Consider the following 24,438-nt stretch of genomic DNA (forward strand, 5'->3'; position numbering starts at 1 on the left):
CTGTTGAACATACCAAGATGCAAATTTGATGAAAATATTTCCTATGACTTTTAGTTTTCTTACACATCGTTCTAACAATAATTTTTAATTGATTAATTAACAATACACAATTATTAAATTTTATTATAAAAGTCATCAAACTTATTGTTAATAATTAATTATTAGATGATAATGATTATACTATAAATACATATACCATTTTCTCTAAAATTAAGAAATGCATTAGAATATATTACTAGAATTTCTCCTTTCATTAACTTAAATTTAACATAAGTCCCAGAAAGCATAAAACCCAAGTCACGGCTATATGCAAAAGGTGTATTGCCATGGGTGATTAAGTTGAGTGCATAACATTATTACAGCAAAAAACTAAGAACAAAGCCTAGAACCAAACTCATGAGCCATTTCTGAGGGAATAGTTGGTGTGAAGAAGAAGAAGGAGTCTCGCACAGATTATAACCATACCACGTGCCATTGGGGATGGAGGTATTGAAATCGAAAGTAGTAGGCTCTGAGTTGTAGCCATAGATTTTCACACTCTCAGGCTCCCAACCTTCCTCTGCCCCAGATCTATATAGGTACACATAGCAAATTGGAGATGCACATGCACCATCTATCTGAAATGTATCTGAAGAACACTGCTCAAATGTTCTTGAAATTGGATCATCCAGTCTTGGTTCATATACCTGATAAATAATAGTAATATTGAAAACATAAACAAAATAAAGTTTCAAGTTGCTCCATAATTAAGCTTCCTTAACCAGTATATGTAGAAAAATACTAGTGTGTTTTTAAGAGCTCAATCATCAAGTTGGCTAGCATAAACGACCACTTTTGTTTTTAAATAAGCTAAATCAATAAATCGGCTCTTCCTAATTCACATTTCACTTTCAAAAGTGCTCTTTGCATGTGCAATTTACAAACTTGGGTTTTAAGTCATCAAGCTATTTATTAGTGTTTTAGTCAAATCCCCCAAAAAAAAGTCAAATTCAAAAATGTATTCAATCACAGAAACATTCCAAAGTGACTATCTTTTCATAAAGATATTTTTTTAAAGACATTTTCATAAAGATATTAAGTAGTTACAAATAAACTATTGATATGATAACCATGAAACTTGATATTTCCCGCTACATAATCAAAATATAACAACTATACTAAATCACAATATATTATCATATATTGTAACAGTTTATAACTCTTTTGAGAAACAAGAGATTCATCAATATTTCCTTCAAAATCAAATCTTGAACCCGTTAAATACACTCCACAATAAATAATGAGATTGATTGAAGGAAAAAATGCAAAACCTGGTTGCCATAAGAATCCCCAAACGTAATACCGATCTTATCCGCAGTGAACTTGGGCGATGAACAACTTGTAGATATAACTACCAGGTAAGAACAGTTCGCTGCAGTCTTCATCTTTTAAACACACAAATAACAAAACAAAACATTATATATTTAGCCTTCATATTATGCATATATATAAAACAACACCAAAATAAAATAGAAAAAAGGGTTTAATTTATTTTTTAAAAAAAATCAGAATTTTAGTACCTGAATATATTCAACAGAGAAAGATTCAGCTGCATGAGGATGCACAGAAGCAGATTTGGACTCCGATACTGAAAGGGTCAGTGCAGAGGCAAAGCAGAACAAAAAAAGAACAAGCTTTATCATTTTTTTTTTCTCTCAGAAACTTAAACCCCCGTCCCCCAAAATTAAAACTCAAAAGAGAAGAGTAATTTGAACTCTGAAAAATGTAGTCAAAGTTCAACGACTCTTTGTTCTGCTTTGCAAAACACTGACTAGTCACCACTATGGTATTTATATTCTTCACCGCACCGTATAGACGGCAAAAGGAAAAACGTCGTCGAATGAAGAAACCTAATTTTGTTTGATTATTGAGCGCAACCATTTTCCTGGTCAAAACATCCACTCGCTAATGCCCAAATAACATGGACTAGAACGTGTACAATACCAATTGGTAGAAATAAGCCATTTCTCATGTTATTACGAACACATTGTGACTTCTCATGATTACTCTACTATTATCCATGTGAGAAACATTCGTTGATTGTTTTGCAGAAAAAAGAAAAGACCAACTGCGAATGATCTTTATTATTGAACCCACAATTGTTTCGGTGTCACTCTTCTTCATTGGCTACTGTTTTCTGAAAAGAAAAGCAAGGGAAAGTGCCTAGGACTATTCTTAGAGAAAACTGTATGTATTGTTAACGAATAGCATGTTAAACCATTGCCTTTTTAGTTTGAAGATCTTTAACAACTACTTTTTTTCCGAATTCAATCATATATATTAAATTCAGTTGGTCATGAAAGTGTCACTTTAGAGCCCTTGCAATTCAATTTGGTTGTAATTGAAGCAGCAACGAACTACTTTTCAAATGAAAATAGGATAGGGAAAGGTGGATTTGGAGAAGTATACAAGGTGAGAAAATGTAGTATATACTAATTTTGTGCCCTTATTTTTCACATAAATAATGATTTAACTGTCAGGGCATTCTTCTGGATGGACAACAAATAGTAGTAAAAAGACTATCAAAAAGCTCAAAGCAAGGTGCAAATGAGTTTCAAGAATGAAGTTTTATTTGGTTTTTGTGTAAAAGATTAAAAAAGATACTTATTTATCAATATGTGTCAAACAAGTCTTAACTACCTTTTATTTGTTTTGACATTTATCACCCTTAAACATGTTATTTGGTTTTGATTCATGCATTGCAGCTGGCACATATATATTTAATTGAATAAAACTAATGGATTTCGAAACATTTTCACTTACATTTCTCATTTAAACATGCAGATTTCAATGAGCAAAATTGTTAAACTAGTTTAAATATTATAATATATTATAACATTATAGGAAAAATTGTTAAAAGAATTCATTATTTACATAAATTATCATAATTTAAAGTCATACATCTTCATCTCAAATCTAATAATATTTTATTTGATAAAAATATGATTTCAAAAATTTGAGATTTTGATTTGACTAGAATTATTAAATAAATTAAAAGCAAGAGAGTACGAATAGAATTAGTGGAACATAGTAAATTTGAAACAATATTATTCCTTATCGTTTAATTTCTTACTTCTTCACATAGTATTATTTTTTGTTAAATTAACTATTTGTTATTTTTTTATTTACAGTGGTTACATGTCACTCTTCAGGTAATATCTTATTTTTCCAGTGTCTTTTAATGTTTGAGGTAGGCTAAGTACTCATTTTGGTGTCATTAATCCCTAAAAAATAAAAAAAATCAAATTTATTTTTTGGATGTGTAAAAAATATGACAGATTAATCTTGTGAATAATTTAATGATAAATTAGTCTCTAAATATTGTAATTTATTATACAATTAATCTTCAAACTTTTTAAAAATACTCTTTTTTAGTAAAATAAAAAACTTGTTTATGTTTCAACAAGGTCTCTATGATGTTAATTTATTTGTAGGAAACCTATTAACTTGGGTGCGTAATTTCAACGAAGCATTCCTGCTCCGATCCATTTCATTACCAAACACTCAATTGATGCAAAGGAATTAATTGATACTGAATAGTAACCCATTGATTCAAAGACACTATTGGATGCCAAACTTTCTCATCCGTTCATTATTTTCCTTATCACTTGTTTTCTCTTGACTTGCATAATCATTGACTTACTTTTCAAACCGAGCAAGACGTTTTTATACTATACCATCATAAAGGAAACGAAGATGGAGTTGTTTACAAACCATAAACCAATAGCATCCATGGCTTCCCACAAGATTCTCTTCCTCTTCATCCTTCTTGGCTTCCTCAATTTTGCAACTACTGAGCCACAGGATCAAAGCTCCACCCCTTTCTATTTATCCCATGCCTGCAACGTTGACAACTCTATCGCTAACAGTGCCTTCCAATTTAACGTCAGGACCCTCCTCTCTTCCTTGTCATCAAACGCCCCCGGCGACAACGGATTCTACAACACCACAGTCCCTTCACAAAACCCCACAGACTCTGTCTTTGGACTCTTCATGTGCAGGGGTGACGTTCCTCCTCGGCTTTGTCAACAATGCGTCCAAAATGCAACCCAGTAACTACGCTCACAGTGCTCACTGTCCATTCAACCTGTGATTTGGTACGATGAGTGCACGGTTCGTTATTTCAACCGATCCTTCTTCTCCACCGTGGACACTACACCTAGATTTGCCCTGTTGAACACTGCAAATATCTCAAACCAGGAAAGTTTCATGCGTTTAATGTTTTCTACAATAAACAAAACTGCAGATGAAGCTGCTAAGGATGACAAGAAGTTTGCCACAAGGCAAACAACCATATCTGAATTTCAGAACCTTTATTGTCTAGCTCAGTGCACTCCAGATTTGTCACCCCTTGATTGCAGAAGCTGTCTCAGTAAAGTGATAGGAAACCTTCCATTGTTCTGTGAAGGACAGCAGGGAGCGAGAGTTCTATATCCCAGTTGTAATGTTAGGTATGATTTGTACCCTTTCTACCGCTCCACAAAAAGAACTAAACCACCAGCGTGGGTTCCTGCAACAAATTATCCTGATGCAGATTCACAAATTTCAGAAGATCCAACTTATCTAAACCACAGTTGCCCAACCAATGTAACTGTTGACACCACTTTCCAAATGTATCTCAAGACCCTTCTCTTTTACTTGTCTTCCAATGCCACAAATGGGAAGAAATACTACGAGGACAACGTAGAGCAAACTGTGTATGGCCTCTTCATGTGCCGAGGCGATCTTCCCTCTCAACTCTGCCAACAATGCGTCCTCAACGCAACCCAGCGAATATCCTCAGTTTGCAATTCAGTTCAAGAGGGAATCATTTGGTACAGCCACTGCATGCTTCGATATTCCAATTGGAATTTCTTCTCGGAGTTGGAAGAAAGTCCAAAAACTGACATTCTGAGCGTTACCATTCCCTCCACCGGCCCCATCCCTGAGCAAGACTTCTTCAATTATACAATATCAAATACCATAGTTAAGCTGGCGGAAGAGGCAGGGAATAACACTGAGAGATATGCAACCAAATCATTAAAATTGACTGATTTTCAAACTCTGTATACTCTTGCTCAATGCACGCAGGATTTGTCTAGTGATGATTGTCAGAAATGTCTGGAAGATATAAATAGAAATATTCCATGGTTCCGCTAGGGAAGCGTAGGGGGAAGAGTTCTATATCCGAGCTGCAATCTCAGGTTTGAATTCTTCCAATTTTACAGGGGTAGTGAATCGCCAATGCCGGGTAATCCTTCTACACCAGGAAAGTTGACCAGTAATATTTGTTTATCTTATTTTTCTTGGTCTCTTTAGTTTTAGTAGTAGTCTTTTTTGGTTAATTTCCGGGAGATAGAAATTTGCTTTCTGCCACTACACTTGTATTACAATCATAGCATATCACTGTTTTAGTTCCTAGAATTATCAGACATTGTGAACTTACGACTTAATTCTGCTGTCTTTTTTCAAACTGTCATGTATTATTTCTTCAAAACAATATGGTTTTCATGATTTTCATAAAATGGGTTCAGAATTAAATATTAACGCAACAGTTATATAATATTGTTTTGAATAATCAGCATAGAGACAACTTATAAAGAGACGGCAGATAAGTCAGATCCATGAACTTAGTTTGTGAAATTATTAAAATTTAAAATCATCCATCTAGTTAGTTTAAGTGTAACCCTAAAAGAAGTTAGTACAAGTGTCAACCCCAGTCAACTAATGATATCCTGGTGGCTCTTGTGTTAGCCCACACATGGAAAACTAGTCATAGCAACCATCTTTACAACATTTCTTTTACAACGTTCACCTGCTTTCCTCTTCTTCTTTCATTCTATTCCAAAAAAACATCCCTAGAATCGATCTACAATATTACATCTCCAAGAAGAACAACACAAAGGCAACGATAATGGACAATTGCGTATCAAAGATAGAATAAAAGATCAAAGTGGAAGTTGAAGTGTATATACAAAGTTCAAGGGTCATTGGTTGGAAAAATAAGAGTTGTATTTGCAATCTTGCTATGTGATTTAAGAGCATCTATTTGAACCTCAAAAACTTAGAGGAATCCAGGGAAGGCTTTCTATACATGACTTGTTTTTCTAGTCATTTACCATTGAGTTTGAAGATGTGACACCCTCTACCCCTCACATATATACTAATAAGGAATAAAAAATTCAATATTAATTAAAAGTATTTTTAAAACATTTTTTTTACAAGTCTTTCAAAGGGGAAAAAGGTTCACATTCATTTTTCTTTTACATCATATTCAAACTTGTCCAAATAAATAATAAAGTATTCTCGACTCAACAAGGTCGTCTAAGCTTCATACAATTAATATAGAATATATATCCTAATGTCACATCCTATCAGAGCGTTGTGTTCCCGTGTCCTCTAGCATGAGATTCTTCATAGTCATCCACCTATTTTCTGCTCTCCCAGACACAAGTTCAAGATCATCACAGGATCCAAACACAACCACACACAGGGAGTGAGTTATCACATTCCTAGCTAATAGAGAAACAAGACAATTAAATATACATGTTATATAAATGAGATACCACTTGTTTAAACATAGCTCACGTAACTTCATCACTTCGTCATTCAAAATTCACTTTTCAATCATCAATCACATTACACAAGAATCTCACACTCTGATCAAGATATAATAACACATCAATTAGCAAGCATATGCAACAGTTATGCTAAGACTCAATCCTATATGCAATGTGGTACCATGTCAGTGAAAAACCACCCTGGCGCACTTAGGAGTACATAACAAGACACACCACACAATAAGTTTGTCAGGTGACTCTCACTAAGTAAGATCATAGGGAGACCAGTCAGGGTCACGATGTTTTGCGAGAATGCTCCAACCATATGAGATCAGCATAGGCTTAAAGGAGTCTGTCAGGGCCTCTCCCTCCTGATTCAGGTCCAACCCCTAAAATAATTTTTGCATGCAGACACTGCTCATGAATTATACAATACCCACGACCTTACACTCGTGTCTTAAACACGTTCAACACAATTGCGCTACGATTTAACACTGGTTCCTAAATAGAAAACCTACATTTTCTCTTTAACACTGCGTATCAACGCTTTTCTCAAGATAACACTGGTCGGGTTATTCTACAATTCATAGCTTACAACACAAGTAATTTCACATCAAGTGTTAATTACACACTTATCCACAACTAGAACTCATTCACAATTTCACTTCTCATAGTGTGACAATCCACTATCACATGTTTACACGTATCTCACAAATTAACACATGTTCAACTTTACACTTATACTCAATCTCAATAACAATATTATAATCTCAAAGCAACATGTTATTCTACAATTCATCACATACTCACAATTTGAATCATCATTTCTTATTCTCAATATAACAATTTATATAAAAGACCATCACAACATGAGGACTAAAACCCCTCAAATAATATTACACAATTATATCAAAATCATAGGTCGAAACATACAAATATCAAGAGCACAATTTATCAAGCAATCTTCATTAGGACATCAATATTTTATTTATAATCATAAAGGAAAAATTGTAATTTAAAAAAACATTCCAAAATAAAACCCAAATTTAATCCTCTAAGGATCCCTACACATGTTCTCACTAATCCTCAATTGTGAATAACTCATCCCTTATCTCTAAGCGGACTCACGTGTCTTCCGACAGCGATAACAACATCTCCAGCGGTTTCCTAAGATTCCTCCAGTTTCTCCTCCGACTGCTGCTCCGATAGGGTTCCCAAACGTCAGAGAAACGTAAAAGGGATTGAAGCCTCCATTTGGACTATCTTCATGCGATTCCTTTTTCTCTGTCCACGAACATCATCTCACAAATCCCAACGGTCAAAGCGTGCGAAATTTAATTTCGAACAACATATCCAAATTTCACAATGATCCAATGGTTAACGAAACCGGGATCGTAGTTTTACCAAGACAGCTCTGGGTTTCTACGGGAAAGAAAAAGGCTACAATGCGAAGGGTGTTTCTCTCACTTAAGACATGATATCAAAATTCCCAACGGTGAACATGCTTGGAATTGTGTTGCGAACGTGGTGCTCAAATTTCACGACGATCCAACGATGAATAAGTCCGAGATCGTCGTTTTTCTGACACAGGTTTGATGGGCTGCGGAAAAAAAGAAAGAGTTTTGAGAGGAGAAGGGAAAAAACGAGAATGAGGGAAAAAAGAAACAGTGTCCGTGTGAAAACTGACCTAACACTATTTATAGTTATGTTTACTCTATTTATTTATTATTTTATAAAGATAAACTCTATTTTATTCTCTATCAAACAAATAAATAAAATACCCTTTTTATTTTCTCTCAAATAATTATTTTAATTAATAATTATATCTCCTTATTTATTTATTTATAGAATCTCATCATTTTTCTCAAACTCTATTTATTTATAAATAAAAATTATTTTTTTAAATTAGCATACGAAAATGGGATGTTACGGAAGATGCACTCAATTTCCACTTATGCCTTTTTTTGTTTTATAATTTTGTCAGCAAATATGAACTATATATAACTATATCAAGACTAATAGAGTAGGTTGGAGTATAAATGTGAGATAAAGTATTACGTCGAGTAAAAATGAAAAAGTTAGAATATTATATAACTGAAAAAAATACTCATAAACATAAGTCTTAAAGTTTTAAGTTAAAATATAATATCAAGTTCAGTTGTATGATTCTTTATGATCTATTATTAATTTATATTCATAAATTCTTTTTGTGAAGAAATTTTGTCAATCTAACCACATCTTTTATTCATGTAATTTTTTTCTATCTTTTATGTGTTTTAAGTTGAGATTAGCATTGTTAATTTAAAGTCCTTCTTGCATCAATCTAATACTCTAAACTTTTTAGCTCACTATTTTTTTATATTTTACACTTTTACTTATCCACCCTTAAAATGATTTGAAGTGATTTAGCACAAACCATTAGGACACAATCTTTATTGATATGATAAGAAGAAGGTAAAAAAAAAAAAAAAAAGGAAGAGGAAAAGTAGATTATTTTGATTGGATGTTGATGATGAGTTTGATCGTTAATTTACAAAATAAATATAACATTAAAATTTAGAATGATCAAGCAAATCAATGTTATATGTCATTCTACGTTCAAATTTAGTTTGAATGGTTCAATAATTGATTATTTAGCACTGCCCTTAATTAGCTTGGCCAAAGTAACTACTTACAAATTCCTAGTGTAAGATGGACTAGAACGAGGCATACTATTTGGAGGAAGCAAACCACTAGTACTTCTCATATTATGAAGTTGTCTATTATATACTACTATATGTGAGCAATATGTTGACTGTTTTGCAGGTAAAAGAAAAGTCCGATTGCGAACAATAATTTTCATTATTGTACCCACAATTGTTTCTGTGACGCTCTTTTTTCTTGGCTATTATTTGGTAAAGAGAAAAGCAAGAAAGAGTCTTAAAAGTATTCTTAGAGACAATTGTAAGTATTATTGAAAGAAAAAAAAAACATGTTAAACCTATGCCTTTTTTAATTAAATTTTAAGGTATTTAGAAACTTAATTAAAACTCTATTATATATATTTGATTCAGTTGGTGATGAAAGTGTCACTTTAGAGCCATTGCAATTTAGTTTGGCTGTAATTGAAGCAGCAACCAACAACTTTTCAAATGATAATAGGATTGGCAAAGGCGGGTTTGGAGAAGTTTACAAGGTGATAAAATGTGGCATATACTTGCTTTTTTGTTCTTGTTTTTGAAATAAATAATGATTTGATTTCCAGGGCAATCTTTCTGATGGACGACAAATAGCTGTAAAAAAACTCAAAAAGTTCTAAGCAAGGCGCAAATGAGTTTAAGAATAAAGTTTTATTAATAGCCAAACTTCAACATAGAAATCTTGTGACATTCATCAAATTTTGTCTTGAAGAACTTAAAAAAATACTTATCTAAGAATATGTGTCAAACAAAAGTCTTGATTATTTTTTATTTGGTTTGACACTTGCCACCCTTAAACTCCTTAATTACTTAATGTTTATATACAAATATATTAAAGGCTCAGTAAAAAAAAAATCTAAATTCTCTTATAATAACATTTTTTATTAATGTTCTTGCTAAATGAAGAAAGTATTAAATGTTTATTATATTTTCAAGTTATTAAATATATTTATTTTTCTAATATTCTCTTCATTTAATATTTGAAGGATAAATAGAAAGTAGGATTAATTGCACTTTTATTTAGATGTGAATTTCGATCATTAATAAAGAAAGTGTGTTGAATTGAATAATGCATTTTTATCATTTATCTAGTATTAAAAGAGTACATTATAGCCAAAGGGTGAAACAATTAAAATTCAATCAAATATAAATTTATCTGTAGCTAAACATCAGCTAATACAAATTTCTAATTATTAAATCTCAATCAAATCAAGATAAAAAAAACGTACAAACATTTTATTCTAAACCAAAAAAATCTCCCTCTTAGCATAGCTTTTTATATCAAAAAAATCTCCCTCTTAGCATAGCCTAAGGGTGAAACAATTAAAATTCAATCAAATATAAATTTATCTGTAGCTAAACATCAGCTAATACAAATTTCTAATTATTAAATCTCAATCAAATCAAGATAAAAAAAAACGTACAAACATTTTATTCTAAACCAAAAAAATCTCCCTCTTAGCATAGCTTTTGATATCAAAAAAATCTCCCTCTTAGCATAGCCTAAGGGTGAAACAATTAAAATTCAATCAAATATAAATTTATCTGTAGCTAAACATCAGCTAATACAAATTTCTAATTATTAAATCTCAATCAAATCAAGATAAAAAAAAACGTACAAACATTTTATTCTAAACCAAAAAAATCTCCCTCTTAGCATAGCTTTTTATATCATCGCAGCCCCTCTTTCGTCCATCAAAAGTTGTCAATGTTCAAGGTCCTGAATTCATAACAAGCAGCATGCATGTGGTTTAATCTTGCATAATTTGGGTCACTAAACAATAACATGATTGTGTTTTCTTTCGAACTTCTAAATTAATTTTCTTATGAGTAACGAGATTACATAAGGACAAAGGGTCCACAAATTAGTTATGCCGATTTTATAAGATTATTTGTGGTTATTTAATTAGAAAATGGGGAAGGTGGGTAGGTCCACTTTTGTTAAATTAGAGAATGGGGCCTGCCTGGGTATCACTAGAAGACTTGTAAATTTATAGCTAAATTAATAATTAATAATTGCTACATAATGCTAAAGAAAGTAAGTCAAGATTCCGAAGAAGGAAATATCATTTGCTGTTGCGTCCAAATAATTTATCGTATGTTTTTTCCGTTTTTGTTTATCTTATCTGTTTATCATATCTCTTTGGGTTTTTTTCTTAGTTAACTGAATGTTTATCTTATCTGTTTATCATATCTCTTTGGGGTTTTTTGGTTAGTTAACCGAATCAAACATTGCCTAATATTTATGGACCTCCATATGTCATAGACTGCTATTTCAGCTGCACTAGTTTTGGTAGTTCTTGATTTCAAAGATGCTAGTCTAAGATTAGAGAAGATAAAACCTACTGAGACACCATCTAATGTCTAAATTATAAAAATGCCTAAAATTAAATACATTCATTATGAAATATAAAAATGAAGTTGAGACACCATCTAATGCTTTCTGCCTCATTCCTTATTATTTTATATCAAAATGAATTTCAATTTTTTTGAATGATTGTCCCATATCCCATTTATTGCAAGGACCTTCTAAATTTAGTTTAGCACCATATCGATTGAATTAGTGTCAATACATATTCCTTTCTAGCATTTAACTTGTTCATGTTAGATTGCGATATAGCAACATGTGCTACAATGTATCCAACCACCAGTGTTATATACTAGGAAGAAAGTTTATAGGACTGGCTTAATTGTTTGGCTGAGAGATTGGAAGTTGTTATTTTAATTTCTTGTGGTTAAGGGTAGATGGAAGGATATCAAGCAAGGGAAGATCGTTATGTTTTCAGCTAAACTTTTGAAGTAAATCATAATTATATTATTAACCAATCTATGAATGATTAAAACAGGATATCCCTAACAAAGGCTATAAATATGTTTAGCAAGAAACACTACTAAATTGGAATAACACTAGATTTCAGCAAAATTCGTTACAAGGTTTGTGTCTTACTATTTTATTCTTGCATATGACAAATAAAGTTGGGAAGGAAATTTTCCAAAGGGCTGGAGAACTCAATGTGCCAATGGGCTTCATGTGTATGAAGGTGTTTTAACTTCATTTCCTTTTATTGTGTATATAGAACAACTATCTTGTAAACTAAGTTTCTTCCCCTCCCAAAAAGACAATTTTAGTTTGCTATGACATTCCTACTTGTGGCTTATGAATATATATATATATATATATATATATATATATATATATATATATATATATATATATATATATATATATATATATATATATATATATATATTAATTTTTTCATACTTGACATTTGTCTCATTTATTATATAAATTGTTGTAATAAGTAATTAAATGATTTTATAATTATTGAAAATAATTATTTAGATTTTTGGTTTCCATCAATGTATACTAATTTGTTGCTTAAAGCTACTAGACAGTACGAAAAAACAAACCCACAAAAAAACAAAAAAAATATAATAAAATAGCACCAATAAAAAAAAATCAAATCTAAGTCGGTTAACGAAAGACCGTCTTAGTTTGTCAACCATTCTAAGACAGTCATTCTAATAACCGTATTAGATTCACAACTATGAAGCAGACAAACTAAGACGATTGTCTCCTTAACCATTTTAGTATCTCTAACATTCTAAATCGGTTAAAGAAAAGACCGTCTTAGGAAGTAGAATATACTAAGACGGGTTGTGTGCAAAAACCACCTTCGTAGAACTACCATTCTAAATCGGTTATTTTATAACTGTCTTAGAATAGTCACATTTTTAAGACGGTTCAACAACTGTCGTAGTATAAGTCATGTTATTTTATGACATGTCTTTCTAAGACGATTAAAAACCATCTTAAAAGTTTCTAATCAATCGACTTAGAAAACGCTGATTCTAGTGACAAAGATGTTAAGTTGGTTTGAAGGACATTCTTCTTGATGGACTACAAATAACAGTAAAGACACTATCAAAAGGCTCAAAGAAAGGTGCAAATGAGTTTCAAGAATGAAGTTTTATGGATAGCAAAGTTTAACATAGAAATCTTGTGACATTCATTGGTTTTTGTATAAAAAGATGAAAAAAAAATACATATTTATGAATATGTGTCAAACAAAAACTTTGACTATCTTTTATTTGATTTGACATTTATCACCCTTAAACAAGTTATTTGATTTTGATTCATGCATTACACAGCACATAAATTTAATTGAACAAAACTAATGGATTTCAAAACATTTTCACTTACATTTCTCATTTAAACATGCAGATTTTCAATGATCAAAATTGTTAAACTAGTTTAAACGTTATAACATTATAACATTATAGGAGAAACTGATTAAAAAATTATCATCTACATGAATTATCATGATTTAAAGTCCTACATGGTAATCTCAAATCTAATAACATTTTATTAGATGAAAATATGATTCCAAAATTTGAGATTTTGATTTGACTAGAATTATTGAAATAAATCAAACCAATAGAGGACAAATAATATTATTTAATTTCTTACTTCTTCACATAATTTTTTTTTCTGTTAAATTAACTATTTGTTATTTTTTTTAATTTACGGTGGTTACATGTCAGTCATAAGGTAATATCTTATTTTCCTAGTGTTTTTTTAATGTTTGAGGTAGGCTAGATACTCATTTTGGTGTCATTAATCCCTAAAAAATAAAAAAAATTCAAATTTATGTTTCAGAGGTGTAAAAAATACGATAGATAATTCATTATTAAATTAATCCTTGAATTTTTTTAAAAATATTTTCTTTTAGTAAATAAAAAATTTGTTTATGTTTCAACAACGAGGTCTCTATGATGTTAATTTATTTGTCGGAAACCTATTAACTTGGGTGCGTAATTTCAACGAAACATTCCTGCTCCGATCCATTTCATTAGCAAACACTCAATTGATGCAAAGGAATTAATTGATATTGAATAGTAACCCATTAATTCAAAGAGAATATTCGATGCCAAACTTTGTCATCCGTTCATTAATTATTTTCTATCTCTTGTTTTCTCTTGACTTGCATAATCATTGACTTTGCAAACTGAACAAGTCTTTATACTATACCATCATAAAGGAAACGATGATGGAGTTGTTTACAAACCATAAACCAATAGCATCCATGGCTTCCTACAAGATTCTCTTCCTCTTCCTCTTTGTTAGCTTCCTCAATTTTGCAACTACTGACGCACAGGATGAAAGATCCACCGCTCTCTTTCTATCCCTTTACTGCTACGATGGCAACACTACCGCTAACAGTGCCTTCCAATTTAACGTCAGGAGCCTCCTCTCTTCCTTGTCATCAAACGCCCCCGGCGACAACGGATTCTACAACACCACAGTCCCTGCACTAAACCCCTCTGTCTTCGGACTCTTCATGTGCAGGGGTGACGTTCCTCCTCAGCTTTGTCAACATTGCGTCCAAAATGCAACCCAGCAACTAAGCTCACTGTGCTCACTGTCCATTGAAGCTGTGATTTGGTACGATGAGTGCACGGTTCGTTATTCCAACCGCTCCTTCTTCTCCACCGTGGACACTAGGCCTGCACTTGCCTTCACGAATGCTACAAATATCTCAAACCAGGAAAGTTTCATGCGTTCAATGTTTTCTGTAATGAACATAACTGCAGATGAAGCTGCTAAGGATGACAAGAAGTTTGCCACAAGGCAAACAACCATATCTGAATTTCAGAGCCTTTATTGTCTTGCTCAGTGCACTCCAGATTTGTCACCCCTTGATTGCAGAAGCTGTCTCAGTAAAGTTATAGGAGACCTTTCATGGTGCTGTGAAGGAAAGCAGGGAGCGAGTGTTCTATACCCCAGTTGTAATGTTAGGTATGAATTGTACCCTTTCTACCGCTCCACAAATACAACTATACCACCAGCGTGGGTTCCTGCAACAAATTTTCCCGATGCAGATTCACAAATTTCAGAAGATCCAACTTATCTAAACCACAGTTGCCCAACCAATGTAACTGCTTACAGCACTTTCCAAATTTATCTCAGTAACCTTCTCTCTTACTTAGCTTCCAATGCCACAAATGGGAAGAAATATTACAAGGACAACGTAGAAACTGTGTATGGCCTCTTCATGTGCCGAGGCGATCTTCCCTCTCAACTCTGCCAACAATGCGTCCTGAACGCAACCCACCGAATATCCTCAGTTTGCAATTCACTTCAAGAGGGAATCATTTGGTACAGCCACTGCATGCTTCGATATTCCAATCGGAATTTCTTCTCAGAAGTGGAAGAAAGTCCAAATTTTGACATGCTGAATCTTACCAGTTCCTCCACCAGCATCATCCCCGGGCAAGACTACTTCACTTTTACATTATCAGATACCATAGTTAAGCTGGCGAAAGACGCAGGGGATGCCACTGACAAATACGTTACCAAATCATTAAAATTGACTGATTCGCAAACTCTGTATACTCTTGTTCAATGCACGCAGGATTTGTCTAGTAAGGGTTGTCAGAACTGTCTGAAAGATATAAATGAAAAAATTCCATGGTTCCGCTTGGGAAGCGTAGGGGGAAGAGTTCTATATCCGAGCTGCAATCTCAGGTTTGAATTGTTCCCATTTTACGGGGGTAGAGGTGAAGAAACTCCGTCGCCAATACCGGGTAGTGGTGAAGAAACTCCATCGCCAATGGCGGGTAATCCTTCTACACCAGGCCTTCAAGGTAAAGTTGACAAGTAATATTTGTTTATCTTATTTTCCTTAGTCTCTTTAGTTTAAGTAGTAGTCTTTTTTGGTTAATTTCCGGGAGATAGAAATTTGCTTTCTGCCACTACACTTGTAGTACAATCATAGCATATCACTGTTTTAGTTACGACTTGGTTTCCTATTGCTACTTTTCAAGCTGACATGTGCTATCTTTTTGAGACGACATCATTTTTTCTGAAATAGATTCACCATTAAATATTAATATAATTGTTATGGGATGTCATTTTGAATAAATAGCCCACATGGACAGCTCGAAAAGAAACAACAAATAAACCAAATCTATAAACTTATTATTAAAATTTAAAATCATTGATCTAGTTAGTTTAAGTGTAACAAAAAACGAAGTTAGTTCAAGTGTCAACCCCAGTCAACTAATGGTGTCCTGGTGGCTCTTGTGTTAGCCCACACACGGAAAACTAGTCATAACAACCATCTTTACAACGATCACCTGCTTCCCTCTTCTTTCATTCTATTCCAAAAAAACATCCCTAGAATCGATCTACAATATTACATCTCCAAGAAGATCGAACAACACAAAGGCAACGATAATGGACAATTGCGTATCAAAGATAGAATAAAAGATCAAAGTGGAAGTTGAAGTGTATATACAAAGTTCAAGGGTCATTTGTTGGAAAAAGAAAAGTTGTGTTTGCAATCTTGCAATGTGATTTAAGAGCATCTATATTTGAACCTCAAAAACTTAGAGGAATCCAGGGAAGGCTTTCTATACATGACTTGTTTTTCTAGCCATTTACCATTGAGTTTGAAGATGCACTCAACTTCCACTTATGCCTTTTTTTGTTTTATACTTTATATCATCAAATATGAATCATATATAACTATATCAAGACTAATAGAGTGTATGTTAGAGTATAAATGTAAGATAAAGTGTCACGTCAGAGTAGAAATAAAAAAGTTAGAACACTATATAAATAAAAAAAATATTCATAAATTTAAGTATTAAGATTTTGAGTTAAAGTATAATGTCAAGTTCATTTGTATGCTTCTTCATGATCCATTGTTAATTTATATTCACAAATTCTTTTTATGAAGAAATTTTGTCAATCTAATCACATCTTTTATTCATGTAGATTTTTTTCTATCTTTTATGTGTTTTAAGTTGAGATTAGCATTGTTAATTTAAAGTCCTTCTTGCATCAATCTAATACTCTAAAATGATTTGAAGTGATTTAGCATAAACCATTTGGACACAATCTTTATTGATATGATAAGAAGAAGGTAAAAAAAAAAAAAGGAAGAGGAAAAGTAGATTATTTTGATTGGATGTTGATGATGAGTTTGATCATTAATTTACAAAATAAATATAACATTAAAATTTAGAATGATCAAGCAAATCAATGTTGTATGTCATTCTACCTTAAAATATAATTTGAATGGTTCAATGACTGATTATTTAGCACCGCCCTTAATTAGCTTGGCCAAAAGTATCTACTTACAAATTCCTAAAGTTTAACATGGACTAGAACGAGGCATACTATTTGGAGGAAGCAAACCACTAGTACTTCTCATATTATGAAGTTGCCTATTGTATACTACTATATGTGAGCAATATGTTGACTGTTTTGCAGAAAAAAGAAAAGTCCGATTGCGAACAAAAATTTTCATTATTGTACCCACAATTGTTTCTGTGACGCTCTTCTTTCTTGGCTATTATTTGGTAAAGAGAAAAGCAAGAAAGAGTGTTAAGACTATTCTTAGAGAAAATTGTAAGTATTATAGAAAGAAAAAAAAAACATGTTAAACCTATGCCTTTTTTAAGTTTCAAGGTATTTAGAAACTTAATTAAAATTCTATTATATATATTTGATTCAGTTGGTCCTGAAGGTGTCACTTTAGAGCCATTGCAATTTAGTTTGGCTGCAATTGAAGCAGCAACCAGCAACTTTTCAAATGATAATAGGATCGGCAAAGGCGGGTTTGGAGAAGTTTACAAGGTGAGAAAATGTGGCATATACTTGCTTTTTTGTTCTTGTTTTTCACATAAATAATGATTTGATTTCCAGGGCATTCTTTTTGATGGACGACAAATAGCTGTAAAAAGACTCTCAAAAAGTTCTAAGCAAGGCGCAAATGAGTTTAAGAATGAGGTTTTATTAATAGCCAAACTTCAACACAGAAATCTTGTGACATTCATCGGATTTTGTCTTGAAGAACTTGAAAAAATACTTATCTACGAATATGTGCCAAACAAGAGTCTTGATTATTTTTTATTTGGTTTGACCCTTGCCACCCTTAAACTCCTAAATTATTTAATGTTTATATACACATATATACATATATATTATTTAATTCAACTTAATGATCAAATTAAAAAAAACATCTCACACTCACATTTCAATGTTAAACAAGCAGATCCTCAACGAGCAAAGATGTTAAGTTGGTTTGAACGCTATAACATTATAGGAGGAATTGCCCGAGGAACTTATTACTTGCATGAATTATCTCGACTCAAAATCATACACCGTGATCTCAAACCTAGTAATGTTTTATTAGATGAAAATATGATTCCAAAAATTTCAGATTTTGGTTTGGCTAGAATTGTTGAAATAAATCAAGACCAAGGAAGTACAAATAGAATTGTTGGAACATAGTAAGTTTGGAATAATATTATTCCTTATCCTTTCACATTTCTTGCTTCTTCACATAGTTTATTTTGTCTATATGAACATTATTTTTGTTGTATTTTACAGTGGTTATATGTCTCCAGAATATGCAATGCTTGGACAATTTTCAGAAAAATCAGATGTTTTTAGTTTTGGAGTGATGGTTCTAGAGATTATTTCAGGAAAAAAGAATTTAGGCTTATATGAACCACATCGTGTTGCTGATGGCCTCTTGAGTTGTGTGAGTATGATAATCTTCTAACTATTTGGTTCCTGTGCATTATTGCTCATATGTTTCAATTTCAATGGTAAATCAAATTGATTTAATTGCAAAGACGTGTACAAACTTGAATTTTTAATTTGACAAATTGTTACAGGTTTGGAGACAATGGAGGGATCAAACACCCTTAAGCATACTAGACGCAAGTATTAATGAAAATTATTCTGAAATTGAAGTTATTAAATGCATTCAAATTGGTTTATTATGTGTTCAACAAAATCCTGATGACAGACCCACAATGGTTGCAATTCTTTCTTATCTTAGTAGTCATTTAATTGAATTGCCACGTCCTCAAGAACCTGCCCTTTTCTTACATGGTAGAAAGGATCCTAAAGCATTTGCACAAGAATCAAGTTCAAGTCACAATATCAATGCTTCCACTTTATTCTCTATTAATGAAATGTCTATAAGTCAATTTCTTCCTCGATAGTAAATTATTTTCCCTTTAAGTGTTGTTGTTTAGATCTAGTAATGAGTGTTAGTCTTAATGATTGTATCAAACTTGAAAAGCTTTAATATAATGGATATCTATAATGTCAGTATGATTCCAATTTTCATGCCAAGGATCAGTTGGTCACGGTCTGAAATATCTTTATTCTTTGTGACCTATAACTATTACCGTTAAACATACCAAAATGCAAATTTGATGAAAATATTTCCTATGACTTTTAGTTTTCTTACACATCATACTAATAATAATTTTTAATTGATTAATTAACAATACATAGTTATTAAGTTTTATTATAAAAGTCATCAAACTTATTGTTAATAATTAATTATTAGATGATAATGTAGAAAACTTTTATACTATAAATACATATACCACTTTCTCTAAAATTAAGAAATGCATTAGAATATATTACTAGAATTTCTCCTTTCATTAACTTAAATTTAACATAACTCCCACAAAGCATAAAATCCAAGTCACAAAGTAACTGACTTTGACCTTACACATCTCATGTCCGTCCCTACTTTCAGCATATAGTTATACTACTAAGTTTCACCTTTCACGGCTATATGCAAAAGGTGTATTGCTATGTGTGATTAAGTTAAGTGCATAACATTATTACAGCAAAAAACTAAGAAAAAAGCCTAGAACCAAACTCATGAGCCATTTCTGAGGGAATAGTTGGTGTGAAGAAGAAGGAGTCTCGCACAGATTATAACCATACCACGTGCCATTGGGGATGGAGGTGTTGAAATCGAAAGTAATAGGCTCTGAGTTGTAGCCATAGATTTTCACACTCTCAGGCTCCCAACCTTCCTCTGCCCCAGATCTATATAGGTACACATAGCAAATTGGAGATGCCATGCACCATCTATCTGCAATGTATCTGAAGAACACTGCTCAAATGTTCTTGAAATTGGATCATCCAGTCTTGGTTCATATACCTGATAAATAATAGTAATATTGAAAACATAAACAAAATAAAGTTTCAAGTTGCTCCATAATTAAGCTTCCCTAACCAGTATATGTAGAAAAATACTTGTGTGTTTTTAAGAGCTCAATCATCAACTTGGCTAGCATAAACGACCACTTTTTTTTTAAATAAGCTAAATCAATAAATCGACTCTTCCTAATTCAGATTTCACTTTGAAAAGTTCTCTTTGCATGTGCAATTTACAAACATGGGTTTTTAAGTCATCAAGCTATTTATTAGTGTTTTAGTCAAATCCCCCCAAAACAAAAGTCATATTCAAAATGTATTCAATCACAGAAACATTCCAAAGTGAGTATCATTTCATAAAGATATTTTTTTAAAGGCATTTTCATAAAGATATTAAATAGTTACAAATAAACTATTGATATGATAATCATGAAACTTTGACCACTATAGCTTGCAGTTTAGTCTATTTATTGACCATAGTTCACGAATCCAGTTAGTCAGTTACCACAGGGAACAAATGATGAATATCTCTGATTCACCAAAAAAAAGTTTGATGAATATTTTGAATATTTTATTCCATATCACAATATAAGTTAATCACTTTTCATTAAAAATGAGAAGCTTCAAGTACTTTGTTAATATAACACTTAACAAGGTTTTTTTTCCCGCCATTCTAAACACATGTACTTTTGAGCCGTAAGAAGTGACATCAGAAGGTATTTGATTAGTTTACACTTTACAACAGTTGACTATATAAAGAATTTGTTCAGTTTATTTAGAAGAAAAAAAATATATGTATTTTCAATTTAAAATAAAAATAATATGTGATAACCAAGCAAGTAATAATAATAATAATAACAACAATAAACCAAACTTGCCTCCACACACAAAAAAAGAAAAAGGAAAATAGCAGCAAAGGAACATTGTGAAGCTCCTACAAAATACAACTGAATATTCATGACTAAGATTCTCCAGTGGAGCTCAATTTTAATGAGTGATTTGTTTATAACTCTTAGATTCAAGGCTAAGATTCATGACTAAGTTGCAAATTCAGCTTGAGACTTCATATTTTACGCTCAATGTGCAATTTTAATTTTGCTTAGTTCTTTTTAAGGTTATATAACTCAAATTTCTGCCAACATAACTTCCATTCCCAAACTCCATTCATCCAAGACTCCGTAATAGTATCACTCACCCTAGCATCCTTATTTGCTGAAGTTTGAAATAGCCTCCTAAAGTGTTGAGGTGTTTGGCAAGTATACCAAATTGCTCTAAGTAGTAATTCTCGGAAGTCCGAGTATCGTTTCTACAGAGATTTTATTACACTTTATCGAATACTCTTCAATTTGTAAGTAAGAAGTAAATAGTAAAATCAGGAATAGGCGCAAGAATAGATTGCTACTACTAGATCAAATAGTTTAGAAAGATAATTAATGGAAATGTCAAGACCGGACAAACTCAATTGGCCTACGATGCATGTAATTATGATGTTCATTACCAATGCAATTTTATTAGTTCTACCCACATCTATTAGTTTTACTTGTCCGTGATGCCTCACGATGACAAGCCTATTTTAACTACCTATCTTCCAAATGTCTTTGTGAAGATTCAATAATTAAAATGCATTAAGGTTAAATTCTAGATGTTGCTAAATGTATGGGCATTGGGCCAACGGCGCCAAAAACTTGTTAACTCGTTGGCAAGTGTACCAAATCGTCACAAGTAGTAAAGTTCTCGGAAGTCCGAGTGTCGAATCCACATGGACTTTGTTTGTACTTAAATTACTGCAAACCCCAAATTAAAAGCAAGAGATAAGAATTTTAAATAAAAGATAAAGAAAGATAGAAGATAAGGTAAAGAAAAGATAAGATATTTAAAAATAAAATTAGAAGATAAAAGAAAATATAAGATATTTAAAGATAAAATTAGAAGATAAAAGAAAAAGATAATAGATAAGATAAGATAAAAGATTGAAAGATCAAAATAGAAGATAAAATATTTAAATTGCAATAAAGATAACTACTTCTACGAAATTCAAATAAATAAAATCTAAATCTACTAAATCTAAATACTTACTCCTAAACCCAACAGTAAAATAAGGAATAACTACTTCTAAGAAAAACCAACCATCAAAATAGGAAATAAAATCTATATATTAAAATTGCTAAAACCTGACAAGTCTAATTAACCTAGATATATGGATTTTGGATTTGTCTGTTATCAATACCAATGAACTAATTCTGTCTCACATCTATCCATCTACTTGCCCCTGATGCCTCATGATGACAAGCCTTTCCTCCTTTTAGTGTTCTCTTAAGCGTTACCCTCTACCGAGTGGCCTAACCCTTAAAACAGATTCAAGTATTCATTCCTTACCCCTAATTAGGCTTTACCCTCTTCCGAGTGGACTAAACCCTAACAGAAAGCAAGTTCAGAGATACAGGATGTAAAAAAAAAGAATGGTAAATAAGTAAAGAACCTGGAGGGAATTCCCCTTTTTATTGATAACTCTTGAAATGTTTCATACATCATTGGCTTTTTAGGCCTGCCAGGCCCTAGCTAGGGGATTAGCCACTCATGATCATGAGGGTTTTACAACGAGAAGGGGGTGAAAGAAAGGGAGTAAATGAAACTCCTAGGAGAGGGGGTGGTGGTTGTGTCATGTCCCTTGGACTGACTCTCTATTTATAGCTGCTGAAGTGGGCTTTGGGCCTTCGTAGGCGCGCTTAGCGCGTGTACTTCCTGGCCCGCTTAGCCCGTGACACGCGCTGAGCGCGCGCATTGGGTTGGACATTCTTCAAATTTTCTTCTTTTCTTCAATTTTTCTGCCTTTTTTGTTTGTTACACCTCCAATTTTTATATCTGCACCCAAAAATTCAATTTAATTAATTTTCTAACTTTTAATCACAAATAACTGCTAAATAATTAATTTCAAGCCAATATTTAATTAATTTTCTACTATCAAAATACAATTATTTAGCAGTTATCAGCCATCATTCTATGCCTAGCAATGATAACCCGACGATCCTTTTCTTAATGTGTTCTATTAGGTGTTACCCTTTCCCAAGCGTATAACCCCTAAAACTGGTGCATGCATTAATTCTTAAACCCTTATTAAGAAATAACCTCTCCCGAGCGAATAAAACCCAAAAGAAATTCAAGACATAAATGCAAGATAAAAAGGAAAGAATTAGAATATAAAAACCTGGAATGAATCCTCTTTGCATTGATAACTCTTAAAGTACACCATACATCGTTGGCGTTTTAGTCCTGTCAGGCCCTAGCTAGGGGATTAGCCGCTCATGGCCATTGAGGGCTTTACAATTGGGGGTGAAAGAAAGAATGGGTAATAAAAACAAAGAATGTAAAGAGAAAAGGGAGAGCTCAGGCTTAGAATGCTGAGAGAAGTGCTCTAAGGCAAGGTGTACATTCTCCCTTAGCTTGGATCTCTATTTATAGGAGCAGAAATGGGCTTTTGGCCTTCAAAGGCACGCTTAGCGCGACACCGGGCGCTTAGCGCATTCAGATCGTGCGCTTAGTGCCTGTTGCAGGTTTAGCGTGTGCTTCTGTTGGATCGCGCGCTTAGCGCGTGCCTCGCGCTTAGGGCGCATAATGAATTTGCATCTTCGAGTTTAACGCCTCACTTAGCGCCTGTGTTGCTTTGCATGCTTAGCACGTGTCGCGCGCTAAGCGCGTGTTAGGCTAGACTTGCTTCATATTTCCTTCTTTTTCTTCAATTTCTGTTGTCTTTTTACTTGTTGTACCTTCAGTTTTCATATCTGCGGCCAAAAATTCAACTTAATTAATTTTCTAACTTTTAATCACAAATAACTGCTAAATAATAATTTTTAAGCCACAATTTGACTAATTTTCTACTATTGATTCATAATTATTTAGCAATTATCATAAAGCAATCTTCAAACTTGTCTCACCTTCCCATTTATCAAACCAAAATGAAGTATTGTTTTCCCATTTCCTATTTTTCTATAAGCTTCTTAAAACCCATGTTAATTACATCCTTTTACCTATCTAGGTATATACCCTACCTTCTTAACTACTTATCCCTATGCACCTTTCAAAAAAAAAAAAAACTACTTATGCCTATGCAGTACACCTTGTGTAAATTACCCTTAAGGCCAACCTATTTACAATTAATATACATAAATCTTGTCAATAATCAACTTGCTATAACATA

The 24,438-nt window shown here is 32.5% G+C and overlaps 3 protein-coding genes across 6 annotated transcripts; 2 read left to right on the forward strand and 1 right to left on the reverse strand.

Moving 5' to 3' along the window:
* Nucleotides 1-304: 304 nt before the first annotated feature.
* Nucleotides 305-1,707, reverse strand: LOC100781972 (embryo-specific protein ATS3B). The gene is made up of 3 exons (XM_003548188.5): nt 1,560-1,707; nt 1,311-1,424; nt 305-686 (listed from the first exon to the last, which is right to left on the reverse strand). Exons 1-3 carry the CDS (start codon nt 1,680-1,682, stop codon nt 357-359), a joined length of 567 nt encoding a protein of 188 aa, XP_003548236.1. The 5' UTR covers nt 1,683-1,707; the 3' UTR covers nt 305-356.
* A 2,003-nt stretch (nt 1,708-3,710) lies between these two features.
* On the forward strand, nt 3,711-5,459 carry LOC100796297 (putative cysteine-rich receptor-like protein kinase 9). The gene has a single exon (XM_041010626.1). It carries the CDS (start codon nt 4,249-4,251, stop codon nt 5,176-5,178), a length of 930 nt encoding a protein of 309 aa, XP_040866560.1. The 5' UTR covers nt 3,711-4,248; the 3' UTR covers nt 5,179-5,459.
* An 8,661-nt stretch (nt 5,460-14,120) lies between these two features.
* CRK47 (cysteine-rich receptor-like protein kinase) lies at nt 14,121-19,418 on the forward strand. Of its 4 annotated transcripts, XM_041010628.1 has the most exons (7): nt 14,121-15,907; nt 17,541-17,678; nt 17,785-17,906; nt 17,976-18,186; nt 18,325-18,562; nt 18,663-18,816; nt 18,953-19,418. In XM_041010628.1, exons 1-7 carry the CDS (start codon nt 14,308-14,310, stop codon nt 19,283-19,285), a joined length of 2,796 nt encoding a protein of 931 aa, XP_040866562.1. In that variant the 5' UTR covers nt 14,121-14,307; the 3' UTR covers nt 19,286-19,418. The 4 variants fall into 4 exon arrangements, with proteins under 4 accessions (XP_040866562.1, XP_040866561.1, XP_040866564.1 ...); XM_041010627.1 differs by having other exon boundaries at nt 17,976-18,562; nt 18,953-19,417; XM_041010630.1 differs by lacking the exon at nt 17,541-17,678 and having other exon boundaries at nt 18,953-19,411.
* The last annotated feature ends 5,020 nt before the right edge of the window (nt 19,419-24,438 follow it).

Source organism: Glycine max, chromosome 16 (genome assembly GCF_000004515.6).
Source record: "Glycine max cultivar Williams 82 chromosome 16, Glycine_max_v4.0, whole genome shotgun sequence".
Lineage (NCBI taxonomy): Eukaryota > Viridiplantae > Streptophyta > Magnoliopsida > Fabales > Fabaceae > Glycine > Glycine max.

Bases quoted from the DNA above. Each gene is read 5' to 3' on its own strand.
- CRK47 (XM_041010627.1), top strand. From the start codon at position 14,308: ATGATGGAGTTGTTTACAAACCATAAACCAATAGCATCCATGGCTTCC. The intron at 18,563-18,662 runs GTAAGTTTGGAA...TGTATTTTACAG, and splicing joins AATAGAATTGTTGGAACATA to TGGTTATATGTCTCCAGAAT. The intron at 18,817-18,952 runs GTGAGTATGATA...AAATTGTTACAG, and splicing joins CTGATGGCCTCTTGAGTTGT to GTTTGGAGACAATGGAGGGA.
- LOC100781972 (XM_003548188.5), bottom strand. From the start codon at position 1,682: ATGATAAAGCTTGTTCTTTTTTTGTTCTGCTTTGCCTCTGCACTGACC. The intron at 1,425-1,559 runs GTACTAAAATTC...TGTGTTTAAAAG, and splicing joins TCTCTGTTGAATATATTCAG to ATGAAGACTGCAGCGAACTG. The intron at 687-1,310 runs GTTTTGCATTTT...ATTATTTATCAG, and splicing joins GGGATTCTTATGGCAACCAG to GTATATGAACCAAGACTGGA.
- LOC100796297 (XM_041010626.1), top strand. From the start codon at position 4,249: ATGCGTTTAATGTTTTCTACAATAAACAAAACTGCAGATGAAGCTGCT.